General features: G+C 32.3%; 1 protein-coding gene across 1 annotated transcript; it reads right to left on the reverse strand.

Moving 5' to 3' along the window:
- Positions 1 to 209: 209 nt before the first annotated feature.
- Positions 210 to 9,698, reverse strand: LOC117327162 (ubiquitin carboxyl-terminal hydrolase 2-like). Its single transcript, XM_033884015.1, has 14 exons — positions 9,303 to 9,698; positions 8,715 to 8,861; positions 6,610 to 6,655; positions 6,231 to 6,319; positions 5,958 to 6,005; positions 5,566 to 5,619; positions 4,902 to 5,008; positions 4,257 to 4,345; positions 3,311 to 3,372; positions 3,144 to 3,197; positions 2,530 to 2,614; positions 1,465 to 1,559; positions 1,051 to 1,131; positions 210 to 865 (listed from the first exon to the last, which is right to left on the reverse strand). Exons 1-14 carry the CDS (start codon positions 9,351 to 9,353, stop codon positions 581 to 583), a joined length of 1,293 nt encoding a protein of 430 aa, XP_033739906.1. The 5' UTR covers positions 9,354 to 9,698; the 3' UTR covers positions 210 to 580.
- Between the last annotated feature and the right edge of the window lie 11 nt (positions 9,699 to 9,709).

Here is a 9,709-nt window from a genome sequence, read left to right on the forward strand (position 1 = left end):
ATAACAATCAGAACTGCATGTAATCATGTAAGTGATGAAAAGTAATCCTTCTAATAAAATCTCAACGTATTCACGTAAAGTGTTAATGGCCAATATGACAAGCCGACTAGAATTTCATAGGGGGATAAATATAAATTGTATTATTGCATAGATCTGGAGTGAACAGGTAAATGTATTACATAACCAATGTTATGAAATTATTAAAGATATAATATCAGTATATGTTTTATTCAGTATTATTTACCGGTAGCACATACATTGCATAAAACTATAACAGGCTTATTTCGACAGGGACATTTTCCACTACCTAGAAAAATAATATGACGTCATTTATTTATTCTCGATAGTAATATTTCCCGTGGGTCTAATTATCATTAAAACAATGATTAAAATAATCCAGAACAAACAATTCAAAGATTAAATAAATCTTAAACGAGAATTTGTTATCGTGCGCTAAAGAATTTTCATTTTCTTGTTTGCAACATTATCATCACCATGTTACATCTTTCATATTTATATCCAATATATATTTTTATCCAGTGTCAGATCTACCACATGTTGTTGCCAAAGTATCAACACATTAGCATGAACGTTCCATTTTGTGATAAAACAATAGATACGCGTCGGAGCAAATGGGATACCCATTGTCTGGACTCACTCGCGTGACAATAGAATCTGTGCAATGGTACCATGTACTTGAACGGTCACGTGCATGACCACGTGTGTCGTTGTCTCTGTGGGTTGGGGTAGCAAGGTCACGCTGACCTTTCAGTGTCTGTACATATGACACATAATGACCACCTTCGATAGTCCCTAGATGGGAAATAATGGCGTATAACTTGTATGTAACTAAGGATTTTTCGCCCTGAAAAAAAGAAAAGAAAAAAGAAACATTAAAAACATTGCATTCGTTGTCATACATTGGGGAATGATGCAGACAGTTCAAAAGTGCAGCTTATTTAATAAAGCTAGTTTCAACATTAAATGTCAGAGGATAAACAAAATAAATGCGTTTTTTTTTTACTTTAGATATCGATATTAACCACTTACTGTATGGAGCTGTATTTTCTTGTTGTATGGAACCAAGGTTTGTAGTTTTTCTAATTTCACGAGTCCATTACTTGTTCTCACCTTTGAGAAATAGAGAAGCAGCGCATAGAACAGTATATAAATAATTTTTACTGGGGCCGTCAGTAGCAAATATAGACATTGGTGTTGAGTTCAGGTTGAAATCCCTATCAGTTTACAACATTACATTGACTGATGTTCATGACCACTGAATGTCATATAAGTATACGTTAAAGGTGTAAGACTTTATAAGGAAAGTACATTTTTACATTGGTGAAGTCTTTATACGGAAAGTACTTTTTTTACATTGGTGAAGACTTTATAAAGATAGTACTATTTTACATTGGTGAAGACTTGATAAGGAAAGTACTGGTTTACATTGGTGAAAATACACACCTCTTTAAATCTTGCCAGTTGAAGGATAAAAATGCTGGGAGCTCTCTCAAGCAGTAACTCTTTGATATACAATTTTCCAGCCCCTGATTTCTGACCTGTAACAGTAAACTACACTTTAAGCCTATCCACACTTTTAATTCAATTCCTTATCAATAAAATGGGAGATTTCTCCTGGATCGGTGCCAGGACCCAGTAAAGGAGATAGGGTTAGTGTCTTCAAACGACGTCTCCTTTGATGCATTCAAAACATTTAAAAAGACTTCATTTCGCGTATTCGTGTCTAACGATTTTTTCGTGGCGGTTTAATTTGGCGATTTGCAATCATAAAAGGCATACTGTACCTGTAATTGAAACTATTTCGCGTCGATTAATTTTGCTAATTTTAATCGCCCGCGAAATACGTCCAAAATAATTGCACGCGAAAGTTCGTTGGTTATTAGTAGTGAAGGAAAATGAGAGCTTGGATTATGCCAAAGATTGTCACTGCAGTATCGAATTGTTGGATATCATTTCTAGTATAAATTGAACAAAACGTCAGCAATTCAGCCTAGTGACAGTCTGTTACCCAAAATCTCCTTTGAACAAAAACACCGAAATTTACATGTCAAATTTCAGAAGCATGGTGTTGGGAAAAGATAAATCCGGACAAGTTACACGCACTAATTTACAATGATCTTGTTTGTACTTAACTGACTATACTTGTTTGATGCTGTATTATACCATCCTTGAAGGCGCATTTCCCGCCATTCCTAGCCCACATTATCGTCTTAAGTCTAAAGAGTAGGTAATGTACAGTTTGCTTGCTGGTTTTAACGTTCCGTGAAGAGCCGAGGTCATTTTGAGGTGGGTATCATTGTAGTAGTTGGTGACAACCTCACTGAACAACAAACGGGAGGCCCATCCAGAGCATTGATCTAACTGACTGAGCTATCGCGGCCCCTCCTCAAATGTACAAAATAAACATACATATTTATATGTAGATATGATGCCCTTCCTTTTTTGCTGTAATTGGACTTCAATATTATTGCCAAATCTCATAAACTCGTGTCAGAGTTAATGCATTACCTTTACTACACGATCGACACAACATATTGGAATCTGCCAACCTTTCCTTTCGGAAAAGGAGCTGTATACCATTATCCACAGATTTCTAGAATAATAAATTGAAGAAAAAAAATGTAAATCATCACAACGATATCATTATATACCATCTCAGTCTAACCTCTAAGTGCTCATGGTGTTAACATAGAAATCAAAACATATTTTGTACGTGATACAGAACAAGTTTAAATGATAACTATGGTATTCGGAATATGTTTTTTCTTTGATGCACAAGACCTAATATGTTGAACTTGTTGATTATAGGTTACATTTACAGGTATAATATGCTTAAAAACATTGCACATTTTATTGCATTCGTTTATTTGATTTCTATTGGAATGGGATAACAGTTTGATGATATGCACATGTTGGCCCTAACTAACCATACATCATGGTCTCATGGTTCATGACGATGGCGCTTTTGGCGATATCTTTTTTTTTTTTTTAATTTTTTTTTCTTTCACTGGTTAATACAGTCTATGAATGGATTGCAGTTATAGTCATAGTATCTTAAGCAGAATATCTGAGTTTCACAATAAAAAACAAAATTGCCCATTTTCGTATGTTTTGATCATTACCTCAGTGACAGGAATACATAACGATGTGAAGTCCTGAAGTTCGGAACACTCTTTCTGAAAATCAATTAAAAATAATTCTCAATTCTGTGGATCATGTTAAGGAGTCTTTATAGCATTGCCAGCCATGAAAATAAACTATATTGAGAAGTCAAAATAGATAGACTTACTTGCATACATTTTGCGCATTCAAATCGATTCTTTATCTGTCCCGTGAATAACTCCATACTGTCTAAAAGATAAAAAAAAAAAAAAAAAAGAATATTGAAATACACACACACTTTTATAATTAACATATGATATCGAACGAAACGAACATAATGATAAACATATAAATTGTTTTATATTTTACATATCGTATGGAAGAGAAAGGAGCACTTCAATACACATACATTTCTATATATCACATATACATAGCAAGAAGTATTGAAATACACATACATTTTTATATGAAGCATATTATTATATATATTTTTAAGTATAACAATTTACATATTTTTTATATGGATTATTTGATTTCTAAAATGAGTATTATCATACACATACCAAGTGAGTCTTAATTTTCCTATTTAACCTGTAATATCGAAAAGTAAAGTGTAGCTGGGAAATGCTATCTCAACCACGCTCTGCAGATAGGGCGTAAGAATTGTACCTGCTGCCCCCATCGCATGATCGTAAGAGGCGACTGAACTTTTGTCACCTTGTCAATGCCTCACTTTGACATTTAGTTGAGCGTTCGCCCCTGTGAGGAAGGCTTTGGATTCTGTCCCCTGGCCGAGACATACCAGAGTCTTTAAAAATGGTAGTTGCTACTCCTGCTTAGCGCTCAGCATAATAGGAGTAGGACGATTGGTTCGCCCGTTGTCAGTATAATGTAACCGGGTGGGGTGTCCTGTTGGATGTCTTCGGCAGTTTGCTTCAGTGAGGTAGCACTATAAATCGGCAAAAGTTCTGGACGTACACAAGGAGACTTAACACGAACATACAGCAGCCTCCCAAAACACATTTATGCACTCACCACATGCATGCATATCGCACTCACGGGAGGCTGTTCTTAAATGACCTTTTTTTTAAATCATAATCATGCGTGCAAACTATAGACATTAAAGTATGAACCTTTTCCCAGGTCTTCTCTCAAAGCTTCAATCAGACACAACAGAAAGGAATGGCAGTCGTGCTGTTTCCAGAAGGAAAAGTCATCCCCACTACAGCGGAAAATATACAGATAGAAAAACATTAACCTACCCACTGAAATAGTTTAACTATTTTCCTACAATAGTAAAGAGAGACAATACGAACAAAGAACACTTTCACTGTAGGGGAAAACTGTAATTTATAAATTTCTGCTGATATATAATTCATTATTTGATTTGAATATTCTATGTACATTATTGTATCATAATCATACGTTTGTCACACGATAAATATTGTTTGATAACATGATGTTCCAACGAAAACTGATCTATGAATTTGCTTTTATTCTTCAACATAGTTTCTTCCTTTAATCCATGGTTTTTTTCGTTCATCATATGATTTGTACCAAAAAGATATAAAAATTGCACTGTTTTAATATATAACACATAAACATCGCAGAGGAAGAGCTCACAGATCTAATGTTCGGGATAATTTTATAAGTCTTTTCGTGACTGCATTTCATATATATTTGATATATTTTGTCATCTCTATTTATCTCTATTAGTATTTTTCGCTGTAAGTAATAATGATTGATATATATATACATATTGCCACATTATCAGTTACCGTCTGATGACTTCAGCTTGCAATGCTTCTGTACTACTTTGACCCAGTGCACCATTTACATCTACAATGACTTCTAAAAGTGTGCTTGCCAGATACTTTTGTTTACTCTGAAATAAAATTAAAAAAACAACTTCTATGACACTAATTTGACATGAACAAGCATATGCGTAACATCACAAATTCACACGATTTACTAATCTAATTGCTATGGTTATTGATGTGTTGTTTACATTAGTTATTTTAAGGATTTTCTTTGTTTGGACGAATCTATATAGTAGAAAATATCATAACACAACACTAATCAAATTTCAGTTGTTGTTGTTTTATTTAATATCTTTGCTTTCAATTGTGAGGCGGTCAGAAATGGCACCAATACCCCCACGAAATACTGGAATAGATAATTAAATCAAATAAAACATTTTTATTTTTCTAACATTACTTATTTTTAATTTTTTATTTCTTAATTATTTTTGTACTTTTATTTTCCCAATACTAGCTATATTTTAATTTATGATTAATTCCAATTATCGATTAATTAGCTTTTTGCAACATAAGATGATGAATATATAATTTTATCATAATACTAAGTACAAAGACAAGTTGTTCAGGACTTAAGTGAACGGTTCTGAGGAACATAAAGGTCTGCTCTGAGTGTGAACCTTACCTTACTGCAATAGTCATGCACATCCTCAAAAAATCCTGGCGTTTGTGCTAACACCTGTAAAATAATAGGAAAACATTCAGATTACAGACCAGATAAGCTTAGCAATACTGATAAAGCGCTTTGTGTTTTCAGCAATACGAAATAAAAGGTTTTAACATCATCATCGTCGTTGTCGTCGTCGTCATTATCATCATCGAGGAATATATGTAGTTGTCGTCTACAGGTAAATATCTTAAGGTAAATTATTATTTGTAAATCAGTCAGAACTCTTAAGTAGTTAGTACTACAGGTGTTCGACGGAAGTTATATATCAAAACAAACATGACGTTTTTGTGATAGTTTATACATCTTTTAAAAATATATGCGTGACAAATTAGTAATAGAATGGTTACCTGTACAACAGCGTTGATGGCGCATGTCAATTTTGAGTTTTTTAGCCCCTATGTAAAAGAAACAAGTTTATGTTAATATTTCAGGTGAAGGGTAATATCAGATTTTATATTCAGATACAATATGTGTCTTAAACGTTATCCGTCCATAAATTGTATTGACAAAAAGGAAAACAACACCAAACCAATTCATTCTCTCTTTAGTTCTAAATGTTTAATATGTTACTTTTCGGAGCCGTTCTATTCTATTTTCGTCATTAGTTGATATATACGTACCCTTATTTCATATCTTTGGCTGTACTGATCATGAACGTCAGGTCCTTGTTTTGAAAGTACAGCTTCGTGTTCATACCGACGGTGATGTGCTATGAATGCGAAAGGGTTAAGTTTAATTTTCTCCTATATCGTAAAGCATGTATTAGGAGAATTTTTAGTTGCTTACTGGTATACCGCATACATGATTCCGGCTTTTTGCTAGTTGTTGTCTCGGAGACTATAGTCAATGTTCTGTCGACGTGAAAACTCAAATGATAATGCTCATTTCTACCGGGTGTCTTAAAAACTGTCCCTGTTATAACAACTAAACTAAGAATCCGTAAAGTTTAAGGGTACTTGCTGATGTTAAAGTATTTGTTGGAAAACAGAAGATACATACCGTTTAGGATACTTGGCAGGACCTGCTCGTTGTTTTTAACACTATCCTAAAACACAAATATATAGATATCTCAGTAGACGATTTGCTAACAAATATGTCATTGGTATTGGTGACGTCTGGTAACAGTCAACAAGAAATAGGATACATTCATTTCCTATGGGTTATGGCAAGCCGTTTGGGTTTTTACCTATTAAATACAGATATCTGTATTCAAAATAAAAATATCATTATTAATATAAAAATTAAAGATATCTTTAATTCAAAGAGAGATATCTTTAATTTAAATAGAGATATCTTTAATTGAATTAGAGATATCTGTATTTGAGTTAGAGATATCCCTATTTAAAATACAGATATCTCTAATTAAACACGAAATAGAGATATCTCTAATTCAAATACAGATATATCTAATTCAATTAAAGATATCTTTATTTCAATTAGAGATATCTGCATTTCATTGTAAATAAATATATCTGTATTTAAAATAAAGATATCTTTAATTCAAATACAGATATCTCTAATTCAAATACAGATATCTCTAATTCAATTAAAGATATCTCTATTTCAAATACCGATATCTCTTATTGTTGTAGAAATACAGATATCTTTATTTTGAATACAGATATCTCTATTTGAATTAAAGATATCTTTATTTGACATGAAATAGAAATATCTGTATTTAACCATCAAAATAGGAAAAACGACTGCTCCCTTGATTCTCCCTTTTGCGCATGACGGAAGTAAAGCAGTAGTGACGCAAAATGGCGGGAAATGCAGACCGTGTGCTGCTTTCAATGGTACTGCGTATAGCCGCAACAGTTCGCTCTATTTTCCGTAGAACAGTTGCCATGTTCTGTTCTTTAGAAATCCCCTCCAAGTAGCAAGTTCATCGGTTTATACCTACATCTCTCATGCATGCATATGGGATCCGGATAGTCCAATTTAATTACAAGCGTTTCGTTAACATTGATCAGGATTAGGGAGTAATCATTATTTTCTTTGTGTTTCAATATTAATCTTCGCACTGAGCAAACACGTGTAAATACAGATATCTTTAATTCAAATAGAGATATCTGTATTTGAAATAGAGATATCTGTATTGCAAAGTAATTGCAGATATGTCTAATTCAATTAAAGATATCTCTATTTAAAATAGAGATATCTTTAATTGAATTAGAGATATCTGTATTTGAATTAGAGATATCTGTATTTAAAATGAAGACATTTCTATTTAAACAAAATTAAAGATATCTCTATTTAAAAAAGGGATATCTTTAATTCAGATAGAGATATCTCTATTTTAAATAAAGATATCTTTAATTGGACAAGAATTAAAGAAATCTCTATTTAAAATAAAGATATCTCAATTACAATTAAAGATATCTGTAATTCAAATAGAGATATCTTAATTTGAAATAGAGATATCTGTCATTTAAAAGAAGATATCTCTATTTTCAGTAGAAATAGAGATATCTGTATTTAAATTAGACATATCTTTATTTAAATAGATATATATTTATTTAAATTACAGATATCTCTAATTAAATAGAGATATCTTCATTTTAAATAGAGATATCTTTAATTAAATAGATATATCTCAATTTCAATTGGTAAAAACCCAAACGGCTTGCCATAATGGGTTGTAATTAAGTGGATGTTGTAATATGTACTTTTCGATGATTAAGAGACACTTTTCCAGAATTGCCATGGCTGTTTTATTTAACGTATTACGAATCACTATAAATTCATTTTTTATATATATTTATGTATTTATGATCTAGCGAAGCCCATGTTTCAATATGAAATCCTAAAATGGCTGCTCCCTTAAATTATTACTTTTATTATTCAAAGAAGTCGTGGTTCAGAAACAATTTACAAGTGAAACATGATCATTTGTGGAACATATCTCTTAGCTACTCAGTCGAAATGATGGGCTATTGACCAATACAATTACTCATAACAATCATTCGTATACTCTTTATGTCTTTACCATTACCAACAGAAGAACAAATATATAACTCATCTAATATTTGCTTATGGTTATCATTATTGTAAAATTGCTATAGAATGGATATTATAGTATATGTTTGACAACAAGTACTTACTATGTTGAGCAGTTTGCCATATCTATGACATATTAAACATTTGTAGCAGTTTGTTAGCCTGCTTCCGTGAATTTTACTCTTCATTGTCATTCCTCTCTTACAGTATCGGCAGTGTATGTGACGACATGCTTCAACCAGAACTGGATCCTGTTTGAGTATCGAGTTTGTATTGTTCTATTATACACTGAACAAACACAAAAAACAAAACAAAAGCACGATATCTGAAATTGTCTCATAGTGGTGCAATTTAAATTACAATGTAGTTTTATCGAGATAAGGGGTTAAATTAACATAATCTGATAATCTCGACCACAAAGTCCAAGAAAAAGATAATTTTGCATGAATAGGTATACTGATTATGCAGTTTTTTGACTGAATAAATCGGCAAAATGCATGAATAAATCGAATATCTATTGCAATATTAAAGAAAAGAAGAGTTTGAGATAATTTTGTTTGCAGTATTTCTTTGCTCTTCTGCCTAAGAAGGGTTTTTCAGGCACACATAATGCTAAGTTGTCAGTCATTTCTTATCAAATGCATTTTAAATAAAAACAAAGCACATGCCCGATGATAAAATTATACACTTACTGTCCCTGCGTCCATTTTACAGAAATCACAGTGCAGCGGTCCGGACGCCATTTTAGAATATATCCTAAAATCATTTGTCAATATAATGATATAGGAAAACGAAAGTAAAACGATGTTTAATTATGTATTCCATGTTGAAACGAAACCGAAAGTATCACCATGTGTGTGACTGTGCGGTAAAACAACCTTGCTGGTTTTCAGAAATAGCTAATTTTATTTTTGCCGACACATCATCACTCTATATATAAATCTACGTCATCACTCTATATATAAATCCACGTTTTCAAAATTATAAATAGCTCTACCTGTGAGGTATTCTCGGAAGTTGAAATTTATATATCAAGATAGGTTGTTGGATATATAAATACATTAGTCTACCAAGAAAACTTGTCTTCCAAGAAAACAAT

Source organism: Pecten maximus, chromosome 5 (assembly GCF_902652985.1).
Source record: "Pecten maximus chromosome 5, xPecMax1.1, whole genome shotgun sequence".
NCBI lineage: Eukaryota > Metazoa > Mollusca > Bivalvia > Pectinida > Pectinidae > Pecten > Pecten maximus.